At 48.2% G+C, this 20,668-nt stretch overlaps 7 protein-coding genes across 7 annotated transcripts; 4 read left to right on the forward strand and 3 right to left on the reverse strand.

Annotated features, from left to right (window-relative positions):
• Positions 1 to 1,174: 1,174 nt before the first annotated feature.
• Positions 1,175 to 2,465, forward strand: ABOM_001180 (Elongator subunit IKI1; the record flags this gene model as incomplete). The annotated part of the gene is made up of 3 exons (XM_022528310.1): positions 1,175 to 1,333; positions 1,514 to 1,670; positions 1,735 to 2,465. 3 exons carry the CDS (start codon positions 1,175 to 1,177, stop codon positions 2,463 to 2,465), a joined length of 1,047 nt encoding a protein of 348 aa, XP_022394014.1.
• Positions 2,466 to 2,862: 397 nt separating this feature from the next.
• On the reverse strand, positions 2,863 to 3,759 carry ABOM_001181 (SNAP receptor SEC22; the record flags this gene model as incomplete). The annotated part of the gene is made up of 5 exons (XM_022528311.1): positions 2,863 to 2,925; positions 2,985 to 3,390; positions 3,450 to 3,559; positions 3,632 to 3,666; positions 3,726 to 3,759. 5 exons carry the CDS (start codon positions 3,757 to 3,759, stop codon positions 2,863 to 2,865), a joined length of 648 nt encoding a protein of 215 aa, XP_022393888.1.
• A 356-nt stretch (positions 3,760 to 4,115) lies between these two features.
• ABOM_001182 (uncharacterized protein) lies at positions 4,116 to 5,588 on the forward strand (the record flags this gene model as incomplete). Its single annotated transcript, XM_022528312.1, has 3 exons — positions 4,116 to 4,244; positions 4,310 to 4,786; positions 4,839 to 5,588. 3 exons carry the CDS (start codon positions 4,116 to 4,118, stop codon positions 5,586 to 5,588), a joined length of 1,356 nt encoding a protein of 451 aa, XP_022393890.1.
• Positions 5,589 to 5,812: 224 nt separating this feature from the next.
• Positions 5,813 to 7,223, reverse strand: ABOM_001183 (short chain dehydrogenase/reductase family protein; the record flags this gene model as incomplete). Its single annotated transcript, XM_022528313.1, has 5 exons — positions 5,813 to 6,364; positions 6,421 to 6,491; positions 6,545 to 6,709; positions 6,769 to 6,893; positions 6,943 to 7,223. The coding sequence occupies 5 exons, from the start codon at positions 7,221 to 7,223 to the stop codon at positions 5,813 to 5,815; spliced, it is 1,194 nt and encodes a 397-aa protein (XP_022393889.1).
• A 399-nt stretch (positions 7,224 to 7,622) lies between these two features.
• ABOM_001184 (uncharacterized protein) lies at positions 7,623 to 12,758 on the forward strand (the record flags this gene model as incomplete). Its single annotated transcript, XM_022528314.1, has 8 exons — positions 7,623 to 7,664; positions 7,727 to 8,791; positions 8,852 to 9,337; positions 9,391 to 9,719; positions 10,383 to 10,411; positions 10,466 to 10,519; positions 10,584 to 11,608; positions 11,661 to 12,758. 8 exons carry the CDS (start codon positions 7,623 to 7,625, stop codon positions 12,756 to 12,758), a joined length of 4,128 nt encoding a protein of 1,375 aa, XP_022393885.1.
• A 176-nt stretch (positions 12,759 to 12,934) lies between these two features.
• On the reverse strand, positions 12,935 to 13,826 carry ABOM_001185 (post-initiation translation factor DPC29; the record flags this gene model as incomplete). The annotated part of the gene is made up of 2 exons (XM_022528315.1): positions 12,935 to 13,560; positions 13,619 to 13,826. 2 exons carry the CDS (start codon positions 13,824 to 13,826, stop codon positions 12,935 to 12,937), a joined length of 834 nt encoding a protein of 277 aa, XP_022393884.1.
• Positions 13,827 to 14,135: 309 nt separating this feature from the next.
• On the forward strand, positions 14,136 to 20,565 carry ABOM_001186 (AP-1 complex accessory protein LAA1; the record flags this gene model as incomplete). The annotated part of the gene is made up of 6 exons (XM_022528316.1): positions 14,136 to 16,577; positions 16,631 to 16,987; positions 17,038 to 18,312; positions 18,364 to 18,595; positions 18,649 to 18,950; positions 19,012 to 20,565. The coding sequence occupies 6 exons, from the start codon at positions 14,136 to 14,138 to the stop codon at positions 20,563 to 20,565; spliced, it is 6,162 nt and encodes a 2,053-aa protein (XP_022393887.1).
• Positions 20,566 to 20,668: the final 103 nt, after the last annotated feature.

Consider the following 20,668-nt stretch of genomic DNA (forward strand, 5'->3'; position numbering starts at 1 on the left):
CAAATGCTTAGAAGTCGATAGTGCTGAAGGTTGGTGTTGCACCCGGATTGAAATTGAGACCGTGAAGATATTACGGTTGCCGAGGAATGCCAGTTGCGCGGTCAGCCTTAATTAAGTAAAGTTTAATTTCCAACAATCCTGAAACACAACCATATCAAAGAGGAGTCCAACAAAGATCACCATATGCCAGTCTTCATGCATACCACCGCATTTCTATCAGCCTTGAGCTGTGTATATTATAGCATGGCCATTATTCTCATACCATTGGTTCTTCTAATTTAATACCATACCCGCCTTGATTACTGAGCAGTGAGAACGTAGGCTCATTTTTGTAATGCGAGCAAATTCGAGTACTTACCAATAAACCAAATGTTAATAGTTAGCCCACCAAAGAGTGGTATGAGGCTATCGATCGCCATTCAATCTACAGTGTCTTTATTCTAGCAGTGTAAGTGATACAACAGTCTGACACAATCTCTCTCCCAGAGTACGTTTTATAATTTCAGACACGTCCCAAACGTTCCTCTGGCATTTCTACAAGGGTATAGGAGGAAATATTGATTACTTTCCAGTACAAAGACAGACAGGCTTGGCCAAAGGAGAAAAGCCAAGGAGAGCATGATAGATTACTGCGCCCCAAGCAGGAACATAGTTGTGGCATATCGTCTTTTTTATCTTCGTCCTTCGCTTCACATAGTCCGCAACTATTACCCCACGCTCATGCGCGACGGGAACATTGTCGAAAAACTTCTAATACTCCGAACTAAATATTTGTCAGATTGTAGGTTGTTACGATTTTCCGAAGCTAGAATAGTAATCCTGAATTGTGACGGAAAAGTCACTGTATTTGAGGCTCCTCTAGCCTGATGTAAGGCTTTTAGGTACGCAGTAGCTTATTTCCGTGCTCGCGTTTAAATAGCCTGGCGCCTGCAAATCAATGCCTCACGGATGCATGCTGCACTTGCCAGTTGGATTGCAGGCTGGCACAGTCTGTCGACGGCCCGTCCCGCCGAGCCTCAGACTAAGTCGTCAACGGCAAAGATCACCCCATTCTTGGGAAATCTTTTATGCCCGATGTCTCCGACCCCTCATACACACGAAAATAACCCCGCCATTCCCTAGACCTACCAACGCAACTGCCTAACATAGTTTATAGCTTCCTTTGCCCACAGCGATGGCACCTGCAAATCTTTCTCACAGGCAAACGCATAATTTACTCTTGATCTCAAAGCTTCTAAGTCTGAGAGATACAGCGTCTCCGCTGACCCTGCTGTTGGATTCACTCGAACAACCAGCTACCCCATTGGTTAAAGAGTATATTAGGCGCGCAAAGGTACGTATTATCTTTTACTGTATTATTTATTCTCTATTTGCTCAATCTTTGTATCAGACCCGGGCTGGTTCGTGTCTACTCTATTTGCTGAGCTCAAGGGATTGGATACGTCATCAGGCCTTTAATCGGGCGAGATGAACATTTGTGTCGTAGGCAGGATAAAGCTAAGAACTCGTACAGATCTCCAAAGTTCACGTCACACTTATTGCTTTTGAGACATTAAAGCCATTAGATGGCGTTGATGCGTTCGTTTCCGCCCGAAGGAAAAGCCCCTCACAGATAGTTAAAGAAGTTGGCGCGGCTTACCAGGCTATTGCAGCCAAAAACCCTTCTCCTCGTACGTCGAGCGCTGACTAGTCTGAGTATTAGAGTCATTGGTAACCTTGACTAATAAATAACAGGACGTCTCATTCTTATAGATTCCATTAACCCGCTTCTACTCTCAAAAACGAACGATGCACACTCCCAACTATCGACGTTCCTTAGTTCATTCCTAATTAACTCGAGTCCTTCAGTACCTAAGGTCGATGTTTCGCTCGTCGTGACTTTCCATCAGGATGTTCCAGTCTTACCGGCCCAATCCCCCTATTCGCCATCACCTCTTTCAATGCTGACCTACCTCGCAACGACAATCATAAGGCTACATTCGTTCTCACACATACTGGCCCAGAAGGCTGCTCGAGATCGTAGTCTAGCTGCTCCAGTTTTTGGACTCGAAGAGGAACAGGATGGAGTACTCCTAGGAAGATTGGATAAGCCGATTGGTAAGGATTCGGCCGAGGGCATCGTTCTGGAGATGGAACACAGGCGCAGGAGTGGACGTGGTGTTTTAGAGTGGTATATATTACCTCCGGCATCACGGTACTCGCCTCAACATTTGAAAGAGGTTGTAACGCTGCTTGACGACCATCCCTTGTATCGTCCACCGGAGGAGCCAGTGGCAGGAGCAGGCGAAGATGAGCCCGAGTCTACTTTCGAATTGCGGCTCACCGACAGACAGCGGAGAGAAAGAGAGGGGGTGGTGCTGCCATACTTCGATGCACAGCAAGGTGACGGCCCAGGAGAAGGCGGGCGCATTTTGTACGACATGGGAGAGGAAGACGACTTTGACGAGGAAGAAGATGAAATATAAGTGGGTACGGATAGACACTGTTCTCGACGCGCCTTCTTTAGAGAATCAGCGCAGGACCATCTTCCCTACATCCTTACGCTTGTTGTCAGCTGGTGTTGCCAGCCATGCTTGGAGGGAACCCAAGGACATTGTGTACATTTTGGACTGTTTACAGCATCCCGGTCGATTGACCTATGATACACGACAGGGTTATGATCTATGAGGCGCTTTAATGAACATGCTCTGTAAAGTTCCCATGGAAAGAAAGGGCTACGCCTTGCAACCAAGCTCGTCGGTCATAAAATATTGGCAGTTTTTGAACATATCAAGGTGGATGGAGTCCGGCAACCATCAAGAAGATTAACTATGCATACATTCATATGAGCGGGTCTCAGTAAGCAGTTGTTTAGGGAAGGAATTAGAAGAAGCGCAACCAAATGAGAAATAGAAAGAGGAGCCCGACACCAGCAATTGGGCCATACTGTACAGCAGGTTAGTACCGGGGCCTAGTGAGAACGAATAAGGACACGCGGAGGTTACCTGTTTCATCACCAGCTCCCAATTGATGCGCACCGCGGCTCGTCTGTATTTCTTGCTATCCTCCCGCAGACGCCCCGACAACTCGCCCATCCGCTCTAAGCTATCACCTCGGTATAGGAGGTCCTCAATGTTCTTTGTCATCACTTTCGTTACGTCCCGAAGCTCATCATTTAGTCGGTCGAGATTTTGCGAAGCGCGACTATCTTGGTACAGCTTCTTGGTGCGTTGAATAAATGTATCGAATTCTACAAATGCATATGGTCGTAGGGTGGGGGACTGGTACTGCGCAGAGGAGTAAGTGGTAGTAAACTCGGTTGCGAGATCTGCGAGGTAGGTGAAGGCAAGTTTGCGCGGGTAGGAACGGTCGCATATACAGAGGAAGCAGATATCATCTTGGATAAGATAGCTATGTTAGGTACCCGAATTAGCATTTGTATCGTCTTGCACCTTGTATACCGCACTCACTGTAGGTTATATTGGCCAGACTCAATGCTAGCTTGCGGTGCGGAATTGCGACTCAACCGGCGGAAAATCATTTTGGCTTGTGTCTTGATCTCGGAGAGCTCCACTTCTGCCTAATTGGAATAATGGAAAACTCAGTGTTACTCATATGTCATCGTTTCACGGTGAATGGGCTGTAGACTGACCTGTTCATCGTCTACTGACGCAGCTAGCATGAGGCCTTGACCAACATCAGCAACTGTATCATACAACCCCTAATCTCCCCGCAATGCGTCTTACCATCAAGCCTGGCTATTTGAGTCGATTTAACCATTTTGATTACAACTCTTCTTGCCTATCAGACCTTCACCTTGTTCAAATAACGCTTTGGTTGCAGTTCAGCTGTAGCGGCGCATATAGTACTTCTGTAGTTGTCCAGATTGGCATCTAGAAGCATGGCCCGCAAGCGCAAGGCGGTCGGCCATGGCAAAACAAGGACGCAGCCAACGAGGTAAGAACATCCATACTATATTTATTTAGCTTGTGAGAATTATTATCTACAAGCTGTTGAGATATCGGTGCTCAGGTGCGCCATATATGGGGCACGTTTGACAATGTTCTTACACCAGGCATTGTTCATCTACTGCTAAGACAACAGACCTGGATGACGTGGGCGAGTCTCACGTCGCAATGTCCTCAAACAACAAGCAACCGAAGAGAAATCCGAAGAGAAATCCGAAGAGAGCGGCGAAGGATCCATGGGCTGAGGACAAGTTGATGACGAGTACATCTTCTAACCTTATATATTTGGACCTTGTGGTATGTTATACAATTATAGGCTGATGGCGACGTAATGCAATGTGTTGACTGATTGGCAAATCAAGAAATTACTCGCCAATCCTGAAGCCTGGAACTGTCTTGAGGAGCCTGAAAAACGAGAGATACTCGATCTACTTCCTGAAGACCTACATCCGAACCCTGACCCTTCACCGGACGATCCTGATACACAGATACCCCCTTTACCAGAAGAGTTTCTACGTTACTCGAATAATTGGCGAGACGGCATTCGTCACTTTCAACTAGATCTTCAAAATGGCCGCTACGATCCAGTTTGGCTGCGAGAGGCAGAAGAGGCCATGCAGCAGCGGGCTGATGGGAAGTTTGACAATTTTAAAGAAGAAGAGTTTGAGCAGTTTTGGGGGCAGAAACAGAAGATGGACAAGACGCTGACCGCAGGACAGAGTAGCCAGGTCAAATTGAGCACCCTCATCAGCAATGGGGCTGTTCTTGTAGGCGATGTATGGAAATATTCTCGAGCTTTCAAGAGTAAAGGTAACCTCCTAGTGGAGAAAGAAGCCAGGGTATGTTTATATCCATAGCTCGGTTCGGACCCTCCAATTGACGCTGCTACAGATAGTGCATATCCAAGATGACCGGTTAACATTCGAATTGCCCCCTGGTCAACGGGTATTTCTTCCTGCCCCCCAGATCTTGCCTTTGAAGGACTCGCAAGCCCTAGGTATAGGGGAAATCGAGAAACCAGGTGGCGTTATAACGACGACTACTACTGAGATAGAGCAAAAGAGGACTGCTGAAGCAAGTGCGGGCACGCATTCAGATACTAATCCAATGTTAGAGGCTGGATCCTCTAACAAGCGTAAACCAGAGATACAGATGGAACCTCGCAAGAAGGGCCGCAGCAGGAAGCCCAAGGTACAGACACCTGAGGACCTCGAAGTCGACCAAGTGAAAGCCTCCACCGATATTACCAGGCCTACTCACGTGGTAGTGGAAATCATAAATCCACCACTAACAGAAGCAAATATGACTACGTCTGTTATGACTCAAACAACTACTACGGAGCACGACGGCCAAGATCTGAAAATCATTTCTGAACAGCCCTCTGTCACTGTTGAAGGCACATACCCACGACCACCAATCGTTGAAGGGACATCGGAAGAACTGGGGGTGATCACAGTCTCCGGTATCACGGGACCCAGTGCAATTGCAACGAAAGTTTTAGAAGTTGATGGCCGTGTCGGGAAAGTTCGATTCGGAAATGCTTGGAAAGACTTCCGGGCGTACAGAAATAATCAGGATATGGGTAGCTTATGGGAGGTCAGACAAGCTTGGTTTCTGAGAAACAAATCGTTGGTCAATTAACTTCAGAGAGCCGTAAGCTTGATTTTGTGATCTTCTTCTGAGGGCACCTAACAGGAAAATAATGTCCCTGTGCCAATTCTCGTCTCATCTGCGGGCTCATGATCCTTTCTTTGCGATAGCTGACTGCTACAATGACCATGCATTCCAATGTCATGAGCAGACGATACCAGAAATATATTATCATCAAATTCATTAATTCTTTCATTAATTCTAGAACTTTTGCTCTAGACTCCACCATTACCTGTTCCCATGCCAAAAATAGGTTCGTCCTTGGACGCCCTTTTATGATCGCCGCCAGCAGCGTAATCAACGGCGTAGCTAGACTGGATGAAGTCCTCCAGCTCTTCACTAACAGTTTTCAGCTTTTCCTTCACACTCGCAACACCCTCCTGTCCTACTATATGGCGCGAGGGTGGATTTTCATGCCCACCTATCGCGGTGATGGCATATACCGTTTCTGCGACTAAGACCTCCATATGTGCAGAGCTGAGTGGAGGATACATTGACGTAACTTCAGGGCGTGAAAATGGTCCATTCTCAACGGAGGTAATATGACCAGTTTCTTGGGTTCCGTTCGTTTCGGTGTGTGTGTTGGGCAGGCGAGGCACAAGTCGGTTTAACATACCGCGGAAAAGGGGTGCTTGGTTAGAAGCTGGTGAATATGCGGGAACTATTGGAGGCACGCTGGTTACTAGATTCGTAAGAATGCCAATTTCGATACTACATTGGATAATTGTGAGTTTGAGGTTGAATGGGGCTATCTCATATGCAAGGCTCTGCAGCGTGAAAGTTAGCAGAAATGGGTGAAGCCTCCGGCGCAGATTGCACTCACGTCGCAAAACCCTTCAAGAGCCCATCCAGCTGCGCAGTACATCCCCAGCCCTGGCGTGCCGATGTGGGCGGCTGTCCTCGTTAGCTATTAACCTCCCTTAAAAGCACTATTGATTAAGCCTTACTAATCCCCGAGAGAATCATGATGTGCCCAGTTTTCCGCTTCCTCATATGGGGAAGTGCTGCTTTTATAATACTAAGGGGCCCAAAATAGTTGATTTCGAACTGGTCCCGAACCATATTCAGCGTTTGCTGGGAGGCCCCGAACTCTTCCACTGTCCCTACAAGGGCTACGTAGGTAGTTAGCTAAATGACCGGCGTCGAAAGGGGCATGCTTCATATTCCATACTTTGACTTGTACAGCAAAGAAGAATGTCTATCTTGCCGAATGTTGTAACGGCATCTGCACAAGTGCTTGACATTCTCCTATCATCCTGCACGATGAATGTAAGCTCACTCCACTCCTCTTTATAGCTGACGCTCCACAGCGAGGTCATTTTGAAGACATCTCCGGAGTGCACACCTTATATCGAAAGGAACGGACTTGAATCGCTGTCGCCACCCCTCATGGCTATGACTCTCAATCTCGGCTAGGAAAGTCTCGAATTCATCTCGACGGCAATCGTCCCGTTCTAGGCTCGAATGGGCTAACCCAACCAATGCGTAATCGCCGTGCGTGAGGATTTGGCGTGTAACTGAGATGCCAATGGGCGAATCCCCAGCAGTGATCACCCATACTCGTGGTTCATTATGGGCGGGAAACTGAGGGCGGGGGGATTCGGGGAAGGGAGGATTGTCCGACATTAGATTAAAGCTGATGATCTCCACGCGCCACACATGTCGACCGCGCGACAAGTATCTGTAGGGTCTGATGTTACCGATCTAGATCAGTAGTAAAGGATCCGGGCGGCCGATCAACTGCGGTTCAGGACGTTTTTCGTTTGCGTGGAGTTGGGAAATGTGGAGAAAGGAGCAGGGAACAATCGCGTTATGTCATGCGCCGATAAGAACAATTTCTCGACCCGCCAAGATAAAACGACCCGAGTTCTGGACCAAAGCGGCGTAGTTCAGCAGATTAACTAGCAGTCCGCCGTTCGTGGCCTTTTCCATTTCTTTTCTCCTCCCCTTCCTTCCCCTGCTTTTACCCTCCCTCTCTTGTCGACCAGGCCGCTGTAGCTCTGGGGCACGTCAAAAGAGAGCACAATGCCTGAACAAAGACAGCGCAGGGATGAGCCGGAGTCTAGCGTACGTATGCGACGTACCGTCATCTTTTATCAGGCTGATCGTGCTGACATATCGTGATTTAGTCCGGCTTCAAGGGGGCCCTTCAGGGTCTGGCTTTCTTCTTACTGACACAGTTCATCTTCAGTCAATTCTTTGGTGGACGCCAGCAGAACGATGCTGGTTCTAGTGGGAAGCCGGGTGGAATTCCCACCTTCGCAGATCGTCCAGCTCGCAGCGAAATTACAGAGTACAGTGCTATCCCCGACATGATAAATCCGATTTGGCCTTCCGATAGTGCCTTGGACATGAACATCTACGTCTCGCCATCGGTCGTACTTCCTACTGTAAAGTCTGGCCCGGCAAGCCAACTTGTGCTCAATGAGAAGAACTTTACTCTTGGAAACTACAGTGATACCAGGGAAATCGATACTACCATCAAGATCCCCAAAGAAGTACAACAGAATGGTACTCTTTTCGCGCACTTCATGCTCGGACTTTCTGGGCATCAGCTTGATCCCTCGGCCAAAGATTACAGCACAGACTCTGCAATTTATTTCTTTCGCCCGCTTAACCAGTATCTCCCGAAGAAAAAAGCCAAGAAGCTCAAGAACCTCCTTGCAGGCTCTGACGAAGCTGAAGAAGAGGTGGAAGAGAACACACCGGAAGTCTCCATCGCATCGTACTACCACCCGAACTTCACGGTATCTCTGATTCCTGATTCGGGTACCCAGCGATTCCGTCAGATTCATCCGGCTGTCCGGTCGCAGGTGCAGCTAGAGGCATCTGGCGCAAGAGATGCCTCCGGAAAGAATGGATGGTACTACCCTATTGTTTACTTGAACACTTTTTGGCAACTTAAGAGTCATATGATGGAACTTAATTCTACCGTGGAGACCGTGCCTCTTCGCATTACCCTCAACAACCTGCAGAACTGGAAGTTCAGCATGATGGCGAGCGTCGATGACAGCGCAAAGCAAACTGCTCGACAGGCTGCCTTTGGAGCCTCGACACCGGGCGGTGGTGACGGTACTGAGTTTGAAATGGTGAAAGAGGTCCTTTTGGATACGAACATATGGCTGCTGGGCACAACTGGTGTCGTGACTATCCTTCACATGGTCTTCGAGACTCTGGCCTTCAAGAATGATATTGTGAGTTTGTAACCCCGCGCAGATTTAGAGCAATATACTGACCTAGTCTTCCCGTACTAGGCTCACTGGCGCAAAAAGAAAGACGTCGTTGGAACGTCCGTTCGTACGATCTTGGCCAATGTCTTTATGCAGGCAGTTGTTTTCCTTTACCTCATGGATAACAGTGATAACACTTCCTGGATGATTCTTGCCAGTCAGGGCTTTGGTATCCTCCTCGAAGCTTGGAAAATCACAAAGACTGTCGATGTCCGATTGCGGCAGCCATCGCCGAACTCTTTCTTCTCCTTCCTGCCTTTTGTGGTGGTATTTGAGGACAAACATAAACTCACCGAGACCGAGCAGAAGACCAAAGAGTACGATGAAATCGCGTTCCGCTATCTCTATATCGTTGCCGTACCTCTCCTGGCTGCATACGCAGTGTACAGCTTGGTCTACAACACCCACAAGTCGTGGTACTCCTACATTATTGAAACACTTGTTGGGAGTGTTTATGCCTACGGTTTCCTGATGATGGTCCCCAGCTTGTATATCAACTACCGCTTGAAGGTTGGTATTTTTTTGACTCCGCTACATAACCTAGCTAACCTCGCTGTTCCTAGTCTGTTGCCCATATGCCTGGCAAAGCGTTGATGTACAAGTTCCTGAACACCTTCATCGACGACCTTTTCGCTTTCACGGTCAAGATGCCGTGGCTTCACAGGCTTGCGACTCTCCGTGATGATGTCATTTTCTTCGTTTGGCTTTACCAGGGCTGGAAGTACCGGGTTGATTACACACGTGTGAACGAGTTCGGTCAGGGAGGTGATAGCGATGCTGAGGAAGAGCCACCAGCCGTTGACACAAAGGATGTCAAAGAGAAGACAGAAACACCGGCGTCATCCCAGGCTTCCGGAAAAGATGCCTCGAAATCATCTACCCGCAAGAGGAAGTAAGCCAGCCTTTGGTTTAGATTCCGAACATACTTTGTTTTTGGGAGCATGCTCAGAGAGGGCTGCCCGGTGGTTGTTCCGCTAAAAATGATTATTGAGCAGAGGTTCCTGGACAATGTTATACTGGAGGCATACTAGAGCAGCGTCTCATTAAGTATACAACTTAACACCCTGATTTCCCACCTACTTTCCACCATGTAAAGTTTTTAATGTATTAATTGGTGAACGTCAGTTCTATTACGTATTTCATGATATATGCATTATACATTAAACATAACATCACCGAGTAAGAGACAGCAGCATGATGTTGAGGCATATCGCGGTAATGACCCAATCTGGTAAAGTTCGTAATTTCCGCGCCCATGAAATTTACATCGTTGCAGGTACGACCCTTAAGATTGCACGATTGGAGGATGATATGTACAAATTGTCAAGAATGCGACGAGAGAATACATATCAATGAATGATAGGTGCGAATGGAAATAGCTACTGCATAGCTATTAAGGGAGAATTGAATCGGCTGTTTACTCACTCTTTATCGGAGCGACGCGACAGGTCTGGGCGGCACGCAAATAGCCGGTGTTATCCTAAACCGACGCCATCTGTAGGAGCAAAAGGCGCGAGCATGAGAATCAGCCACAGTAATTACGATTAATACCAAGGCTTATCATGTCATCTGATACAGATACAGGTTTGTTAGCTTCGAACTCCTGGAAGTGGACAAGTTTGCTGACAGTAATACCAGGCGCAGAGCCTAGGCCTACTGGCCTACTAGATGCAATCAAGCGTCTTGAGGCGGGTAAGATCGCATCTATAGCTCACGCAAAATGTATAAACTCTTCTGTGCTGATTTCCGTTTGCAGTTGCTTCCGTGCCTTCTAAGCAACGTGATACAGATGCTGGAGAACTGGCTAAAACGATCGCTACGTACGCGTATGAGGGCGGTCTTTCCCAGATCGCGCTTGAGCGTCTGGTTAAAATTATCACGAGACGCAGTCAACTTGACCAAGGTACAATTACTGCACTTATTAAGAATCTGTATCCGGTGGACAGTGTGCCATCCAGCCTCGTCACGCAGATTGTGTGTTGTCTTGGTCCTAACAAGAACAACCCATCACCTGCGACACAATCTTTACTCTTGCGATGGCTGATTATGGTGCATGAGTTTCTTGCTGATAGGTCTCACTTATCCAAGCTTTATGCCGTACTTTTTAACCATCTAGACATGATAAGTCTGCGCAAACCTCTATGCCATCTTCTTTCCCTAGTCACACGGCGCAAGCATGTTAAGCCGTTTAGGATACAAGCCCTTATGGAACTGGTTGTTACTTCTGGTGGCGATGAGAGAGAACTTGTTACGCTACTTAAAGTCTTCAAGAACTACTGCCCTGATGTCATTGTTGGGGACCTAGGTGTATCTGGGAGGAAGGGACTGTTCTTCAAGCATCCAGACCCTGAATGGTCTAGCCATGTGAGGCTTCTCCAAGATACAAACATGGAAAGGCTACAGGCCACCCAGCCCGCGAATTTTCAAGTGGTGCACCGAGGAATATCGAAGAGAAGCAAGATGGAGGTTCTGGTACCGGATGTCCAGACTTCACGTGTCTCCTATGGGCGCACTTCCTTGGAAGAACTACGTGGTGTTGACCACTTTGTTGACAAGCTTGACAAAATTGAGTTACCAAACCAGATCATATCGATGATTGGAGATGGTATCGCCCAAAAATACTTGTTTCTTGTCCAGCCTAAGTTCGCTAGCCATCGTTTAGCTGATTGGTGGAGAAGCTTCTTTAACGAAACCCTGGAGGATGCTGAAGAGAAAGATGAGAAACTCGAGTCCTTGAGCTACATCATGTCCCTTGCCGTGGGCTATGTACAATATACCAAGGTACGAGATTGCCGCTGGATACTGATTGTTTCAACACTAAAGAACATATTAGGAAATTCCTCCCCCAGTTGCCACGTTCTTGAAGTCGTATCTTCTGTCATGGAACGGCAGAGATTTGAGAGAGCAAATATTCTACCTTCTCGAATACCTTGACATCGAGGATTATGACTCTGTAAAACAGGATTTCTTGGTGCCACTCGAACATGCCGTACTTACAGACAAAATGTTTCCCAGATCTAGCCTATTGGACTTCTATGCTTCCATCATTCGCCAATGGGGTGTCAAATTAAGGACCCAGCCATTCACTTTGGAAGAGTCTAAACCACTGGGCCGTTTGATCTCACACGCAGAGCTGTTGGCGCTGTCTATTCTCGAATGCCCCGCAGCTGTTCAGCAGGCACCTCCTGACAATATGGAGAGCCCAAGACCGGCTGCCCTATCTGTCACTGAATTTTATTGTGTTTTAGCTGAATTGTTTTCGCATTCACACCTAAATGGAAACATCCGTATTGCGATTCCAATGGCTCCCACCGTCTACACACTCATCTTCACTCCGATCAGTTCCATTATTTCAATAATGAGTTCCGTGCTTGCCAGCTATAAATCGGCCTTCGAAGCATCCTTGACTTCTCAGGTACTCCAAACCCCGGGTTCTGCCGAATCACTCTATCCAACACAGTTGGTTGGTCAATTCAATGGCTACATTATGGATATTTGTAACCTCATATGGCGAAATCGAGGCCTAAATGGGGAGGACCCCAACGCATTAGGCTGTTTGATACCTGCTCCTACAATCGCTGCACTCACGCAATATGTCCGGGATGCAACAGACAGCTCTCGAGAAAGGAAGAGAGAGGCAACGTTTACCTATAATCTGTCTTCGATATTCTCTCTTAGCCATAATGTCGCGCTCTGTAATATGTCCGCTGCTTGCTTCGCTGATATTGAGGAAAGCGATCTCAGCGAAAATCAGCCTAGGCTAAAGAGACCAGTGACACAGAAAGCACTCAGTGCCTTGGAGAAGGAAGGCGGTATTAAGGTAGCTTGGCAGGAATACAGAGTGCGAATGTTGGACTGGCTGGAAGGGACAGGAAGTATTGGCATTGGAAGCTTGATGCGGAGCACGATGAAGGCCTTACGGAAAGAATGATAGGATGACAATATCACGAAATGACACTTACCTATCCCTCCAACTAATGTAGCCCGTCCAAGGAACCTAGTAAGCGCTCTATCTCTACTGTACATCTATTATGTATTCTATAATCACTGCTGCATACTGTACAGGTGTCGTAAGTGAGCCATAAACTGGGTAGAGTATACCTATCATCAGAGCTGCTGCGTAGTGTTCAGATAAATGTCCCGAACGCTCGACTCCTCACGGAGGGTACTGAGGATATCCTCTATTTCCCTCACATGTTCATCCTCCGTCAGCTCGACCAAGGTGTCTTGGTTCGGATCCCAAATAATTTCTAGTTCTTCAATTGCGAGCTGAGATGACTTTGTCAGAGCTTCACCCACACTCTTTGTGTCTGTTGGTTCTGTGAACACGATGAGACGGCCTTCTTCATCTGCCGTAATGTCTATAGCACCAGCTTCAATAGCCTGATCAAGACAGTCATCTGGGTTCAGGCCGTCCTTCTTTTCGAAGATTATCCTTCCCTTCTTTTCAAAAAGATAGGTAGTCGGGGTGACGGTTCCACCAGCATCTTTGATAGCATAGCGGAGATCTTGCAAGATGCGCGCCTTCTGGTCAGTTTGACATTCGATAACGGCTGCAACGGAATGGGGCAGTATAGCCTCGATGGTGACTTGCTCGAGGGCCTCGCCAGTTACACTTATACCCTGACCTCTTGCAATTGCTGCCTCAATCACGGTCTTTGGGATTCCGGCTCGTTTCGCGTTCGACAGGGCAAGAGTCAGCCGGGGATTGAACTTTGGATCCGCTCCCCACACTAATGATAACCGTTAGCTTGTGCATGTTATGGGGGCAAGATCAATTAAAAAACATACTTTGTGTCGCGCTGCTGATTTCCTTGCCGATAATTTGGCGCTCCTTACTTTTCGCCTTGTCATTCTTTGCCTTGTCATGTTTGATCTGAGACCACCGATTATGTCCCGCGAACGAGGGAGAACTGCTGGCGAAGCCACGACAAAAATAGCACACCGATTGGGAGCGCGCGCCGTTCCGGAGTAAGCCTCTGTTCACAATCGCGGTCATGGTCAAGGTTCTTGCCGAGCAATGGAGGTGCATCTAAGGTGTGTGTATGTATATATGAGAATGTTCTATGATGGTCCTATCTATGGACTACCGGTCCGATATTTTCTCCGTCGCCCACCCCCGGACGGAGGTGTGGCCAGGTGCCCCGAGAAGGGGGCCCGTCTCCGATATAGTATCCCGTATTTAGTCCAGACTATCGTTTATTCCGTCGCACATACCATCATTTTCCTTCTCCCTAATTGAGATACGCATTATACTCCTCTCAGGGAAACCTTATGTGCGACGCCCTGATCGGAACTATCGAATTCAATGTCTTCATCTGAAACCGCTGCACGTACTTCCTCCGACAATGTGCCCCCCCGAGCGGAGTTGGATATCACCAAGCTCCATGCCCTCCCCTCCGAACAACAGGACCTTTACCTCCTCACCTTCACATCAGACCTAGTACAGTATATTTCAGGACTAGAAAAGCCGCAGGTTTCGGCACAGCAGAAATTTCTGAAAAAGGAGTTGTTCAAAATCCTCACCCTTTCCTCACCGACGATCACGCGAGTTGTGCGCAATAACCTGGGACGATGTTTTGGAGCTATATTCAGCAAAGGCGATCGCGGGGTCCTTTTCGAAACAGTTACTGATTTGCTTGGGCTCCTGAATGCAGGGAAGCATGAAGAGCTCAGAACTAAATTCGCTGCAGCTCACTGTTTGGGCGAGGTATTCGTGGTCGCCGGTGAAAGTGTGTTTGCGCAAGCGGGCATTGTCATTTCCAGCTTACTTAAACTGTTGAAGAACTCCAGTAATAATACTGGCCTACGCGGGTCCATTTTTGCAGTATTGCGGAAGGTGGTTGTTGGTGTGGGGATTCCAGTGGATGAAGCGGCGGCGCGAGATATTTGGAAGCAGGCTCGCAATGCAACTACCGGAGATAAATCGACATTCGTCCAGGTTCATGCTTGCCGATGCTTAGAGCATCTAGTGAACACAACGCCGTTCTTTGATAATGCAAATGATTTCGATCATGTCAAGACAATCACCTGGAAAGTTATTGACAGCCCAGCCGCTCCAGTCAGACATGCTGCCGCGGCTTGCCTGGCGCGAGCGCTAGTAAAACTACATGCCACAGAAGCCAAGATTGCTCCGATTCCCAAGTCCAAGAAAGCAAAGAGACAATCGAAAAAGCCAGCACCACGGCCTGGGGAGGATGAGGAAGAGGCGGAGGTCTCTGAGTCGTCCGTATCCAAGAAACCTGAGTCGCGTCTGTTCTTCCTACTACCCGATCTTCTTCGCCAACTATCCACCCAATATTTGCGCAGCACAACATCCAATCGTTCACGTGCAGGTATTGCAATCTGTTATAAACATGTCCTGCGCATTTTGGGCAACAAATTTGTTGAAGAACGCTATGGTGAAATTGCAAACCATCTTCTTTTTGACCTCCTGAACCACCCAACTGTTACATATAATCGATTCAGGCTTCTCATGACGAGAAAATTTGTCAAAAGTATCTTAGAGGACACCGTTGGCCGTGACTCGCTTAGTGAAAACAGCCAGCTCAATGCTGCGAAGTGGTTGATCAACGAAATTCTTAAGGATTACCCTCAAGTCATCCAGGAACGTCGTGAGCCTAGCAAGTACACGTTAACCAGTGCTCTTAGTGCGCTATCCTCTTTAATTTCACACCTTGGCTCTGCCTTCGTGTCCCTAGCTGAACCCTGTCGTGAAGCCCTCCTTCAGGTTCTTGCTCACCCTAGCTATACCGTGCAAGTCCATGCCGCACATTGTCTGCGCGGCTTTGTACTTGCCTGTCCTCATCAGTTGCTGTCGTGCGTTACGATTTGTCTAAATAGCTTGAACAGGGAGGTCGGGCAACTTTCTACACCCCGCCAAGCGCCGCGACGCTGTGTCGGTTACGCAAATGGGTTGTCTGCCATGTTGGGTACCTCTAGACTGCAGCCGCTCTACGGCTCCGTTGAAGTTTATTCTCGGGTATTCACTCAAGCAACAGATCTCCTCAAGACGAGCAGCAACTCCGAACTGCGTGCCGCGAGTACACAAATTCAGGTTGCTTGGATTTTGATTGGAGGCCTAATGCCTCTGGGGCCTAGCTTCGTGAAAATACATCTCTCACAGCTGATGCTCCTGTGGAAAAATGCGCTTCCTAAGCATCTAGGCAAAGAAAACTTTGCTCAGCGTGGGACCTTAGAAATGAGCTTCCTTGCCCATGTTAGGGAATCTGCACTGGGGTCGTTGTTAGCGTTCCTAGAGTTTAATAGCAAATTGATCACAGCAGACGGCGCGAGGAGAATCGCTACTATGCTACAGAACACTGTTGGCTTTCTTGATGACCTGCCCCGTCAGAAGTCCGTGACGGATATATCTCAGCGTCTTCATCCTTCTCTGCAATTGCATGATATTGCGACCATGGTTCGGCGGCGTGTATTGCAGTGCTTCTCCAAGCTGATCCATGTTCACCCTCTCAGCCATGGAGATGTAATCTCTCAGACCAGTCTTTTAAGTCTAGCAATCTCGTCCTTTGCTGAGCCAGAGTTTGCCCAGTCCGGTCCTCTTGAAAGCTCAATTGCGGCTTCTACGGCGCAGTTCGAGAGTTTGTGGGATCTGAATGACAATTTTGCTTTTGGGTTAACTGGATTGGCGAGGGAGTACGTTGGTATGACGCTCTCCGGAAAGCATGAGAATGACAATGGGCCGGCTTGGTCAGCAGTGGAATCGGCAGACCAGGCTATTGACGATGCTGTAAGTATACCGGGTTTCCCTAGAGCTAGTCCAGGTAGAACTGACCCATCAAGTTAACTTTCCCGATTTGTCAAGGGAGTGAGCATGACTCTGCCCTTCTATATGCATCAAGACATGGCGGCTGTCTGCTAGCCGATCCGCATTCTACTGGCGTTGTCAATGCTGCTATTGAGCTTTTCTCCGTTGCTATTCCATTGCACGCTCCCAAAGTACAAGAAAGTAGCGTAGAGCAGATTGCAACCTTCCTTTCTTCTTCGAGCTTGCAGCGCAACCCCGGTCGCAAAGCTGCCATGGTAGTTAACATCGCCGTGGCATTGCTCGAAGCCTTGAAAATTGCCCTCAAAGATTCTAATTCGACGAGTGGAAAACTCAACCCTACGACTGACAAGATATTGCAAGAGCTGTTGCAGGTAGGATGTTCCGAAACCTATGTGACGAGTCACTGAACTAACTCCTTTAGAAATTTGTAACTGATGCTGACCCAGTTGTTCGGACCATTGGGGTGGAAGCTCTCGGAAGACTATGTGAGAGTTCTGGAAATACCTTCACTACCTCGCAGATCAATTGGCTTGTCGACACAATCGTAGACAACAGAGAGCCCAATGCTCGTGCTGGTTGTGCTGCTGCCTTGGGTTGCATTCATTCTCAGGTAGGTGGCATGGCAGCTGGTCTGCACCTCAAAACTATCGTCGGTGTCCTCATGTCCTTGTGCAATGACCCTCACCCCGTGGTTCATTTCTGGGCGCTTGGAGGGCTGGAAAGAGTGGCTAACTCTGCGGGCTTGACATTTTCGCCATTTGTCTCAAGCTCACTCGGCATGCTTGCTCAAGTATACTATGCAGATACCCACAACGAGGAGTCTGCTACTCTTGCGACCTCTAATATCGAAATGTCTTACCTTACGCCAATAGTCATAAGCCGTTGCGTGGATTCTTTAATCAACGTTTTGGGTCCCGATCTCCAAGATATTGCCAAGACGCGCAACCTTATACTCACTCTTCTCCGGCAGTTTCAGTTGGAGGATAACCCGGCTTTGGTTTCTGAAAGCTCTAAATGCTTGGATCATTTGTCACTTTATGCTCCGAATTACGTGGATTTCTCAGGATATGTAAAACGACTGCAGACCGAACTCGCTGCGGATAATCTATTAATGAGGGATGTGGCTATCAGAGGACTAAGTAACCTCATGAAGCGAGACTCAGTATCGGTTCTGGAAGCTGCACCGGCCCTAGAAGAAGACATTTGGCTTGCCTTCGACGATACGCCAGATAATGCGAACCTCAGGAGCATGATTCAAGACTGGTTGCAGCAGACTGCTCTAGAGGAGACTGAGCTGTGGGTACAGCGCTTCCATAACACACTGACGAAGACTCGTGGTAAAGTGGAAGAGCCACCTCCCACTCCAGCTGTCAAATCTGCTGTCAATGATATACCGGACGATGAAGTTGCTGGCTTTGCATCCGCCATCGCCGGGGCTGGGCAGTCAGACAATGTAAATGGGGCTGTCTCTGGACAAGAGCTATTGAAATGGCAAACCCGCAACTTCGTCCTCAGGTGTCTTAGCGAACTTTTGGCAACGGTAGAGCAAGAGATCTTGCCTGATCAGACAATCCCTGCTGAGCTGGCCCTGCAACAGAGAGTGGGAGACATTGTGAGGATGGCATTCTCGGCCTCTACTGCCAACGTGATAGAACTGCGAGTATGGGGCCTCAAAATCCTCGATCAAGTTCTTAGGGTAAGTCTGTATGCCATTCGATGCTTGTCATCCAACTGACACCCTTTCCAGATGTTTGGCAAGACTCCAGACCCAGACTTCGCAGAAGCGTCTCTTCTGGAGCAATATCAAGCGCAGATCGGTTCTGCACTTACACCAGCATTTGCAGCGGATTCTTCTCCAGAGTTGGCATCAGGGGCCATCAATGTCTCGGCTACCTTTATTGCAACAGGAATAGTAACAAACGTAGACAGGATGGGCAGGATATTGAAGTTACTAGTGCTGGGTCTTGAGAACTTCTCAAGTGAGTCGTGGGATTTATGTTTGCCAATATTTATACTAAATAATATTGTACAGGAAATCCGGACACTACTGAGATTGGAGACTTGAAGGGCCTCAACTCAAACGCCAGGGTCATGGTAAAGATGGCGCTGTATTCTGCTTGGGCTCGGCTTCAAATAGCAAGTATCGAGCAAGATTACCTCAATGAGGTAGTCCAGTCTCATCTCGCCAAACTTACGCCGCTGTGGCTTTCTTCCCTTCAGGAATATGCTCGCCTACGGTTCGAACCGGACATTTCTGGTAGTTTAGGAACAGGGCCGCTGAGCAATGATTTGGACGAGGTATATGCTGCTTTGAATCGAGAGACTCTTCTCAAGGTCAGCCACTCACGCCTAAATTATAATTGTCTTGTTGCACAGAAGCTGACATTGTCTATAGTTCTATCAAGACACTTGGCTGAGCCTCGTTGATGCCATCGCGGGCTTAGTGGAGAAGGATATTGATTTTGTCTTCGACGCATTGGACGGGAAAATGAAGCCAGATGAGGAACCCGTTGACAAGTCTCAGGACGATGTGGATGTAATAAACGAAGAGACAAAGAAAAAAGGAAACGACATCAATTACCGCGATGAACCAGTTGCGTTCTTCTTCGTTCTATTCGGTTTGGCATTCGAAGCCCTTGTTGACCAGTCTACTACGGCGTCGCAGCGACTAGAGATTCTGCAGGCTCTCAAGCGGATTCTCCGGCCAATAATATCTGGAAATGCCATCTATCAGGACGCTATCTTTTCGGAGACAATGGATTCTCTTGACCGTCTCGCGTTGACTGAAGGGACACCCATCCAGAATGTCATCGTTGAAATAGCGCGAAACTTGTCTCTGGATCATCCCTCTGCAAAGGGAAGCGAGGGGCGAAGCGACCATCTGTCCGATGATATTGAGCAGCTCTTCGAGCTGACCAGAAGCATCATTCTTGTACTTGCCGGGCTACTACCGAACCTTCGTGAGTCAGTGCCTCTCGCGCGGTTCAACGTAGGATCAGATGATGCTCTATCACTCATCCGTCTCGCCTTGTCATCTCTTGTGAACGTTGCGTCCATTTTCCCGTCCATCATTCGCAATGACCTAAACGCATGCATCTTACACATATTCACCACCATTCTTGCCACTGGGCTATGCCAATCGGAAGTCGTTCCTCAGGCACTTCCAATTTTCAAACATTTTGTTCAAAGTATAAGCCATCCGAACGACGTTGGACCAGAAAAGTCTGACGACCTTCACGTGGTCGCGCGCCAATTGCGCGGCTGCCTCACCCGTTTCCTCGCCACTCTCACAATCGCCCAGCGTCGCGAGTCCGAATCCTCTTTGCCTTGCGCTAAGAACACGCTGTTGGCAATTACCATCCTATTAACCACAGGAGGCCATGTCCTCCCGCCTAATGACCCCACTATTGTCCGCATCCTCAGTGAGTTCCTGGACTGCCTTCAGGACGTCGGTCTCGCAAACGTTGCGGCAGGCTGCCTCCGATCAATCCTTCTGTCTTCAACAGGATCTCCCACAGAAGAAGTAATCGCGAGATACTTGTTCCCTCGCTTGATCAGCTTCTTAGTAGGCTGCCCCATGGACAATGGCGACGTCCCCAACGATCCAGAGAATTCAAGAGCTGTTATCGCCCGCACACTAGTTTCCTACGTTAGTAACGCCAGCGATATACCCACTGCCCTTTCCATCGTCATGTCGGCCCTCCTTGCGCGTGGGAAAAGAGAAGGACAAGCTGTTTACAAAGAGACGGCTGTTCATCTACTGGAACTCGCCAAGACAGATCAGTCAGTATTCCGGGCTCTTGTGGCTACGATGACTCCAGAACAGAAAGCACTTCTCGAGGACATCCTTCGAAGTGTGAATGTTGACTCTGGTTCCAATAAGAGTACCAGAGACAGTGTGCAAGTCCAGGCAAATGAGCCTACTATTGCTTTGAGATTTGATTTTTAGAGCTCTGGAGGCTCCGTGCTATATATCTCTTTGGGCATTCTTTGCCTTCAACCCCCAAACTATCTTCATATTTCTTATATGTTGAACTCCTAACGAATCACTA

This window comes from Aspergillus bombycis, assembly GCF_001792695.1.
Source record: "Aspergillus bombycis strain NRRL26010 chromosome Unknown contig00004, whole genome shotgun sequence".
NCBI classification, from domain to species: domain Eukaryota; kingdom Fungi; phylum Ascomycota; class Eurotiomycetes; order Eurotiales; family Aspergillaceae; genus Aspergillus; species Aspergillus bombycis.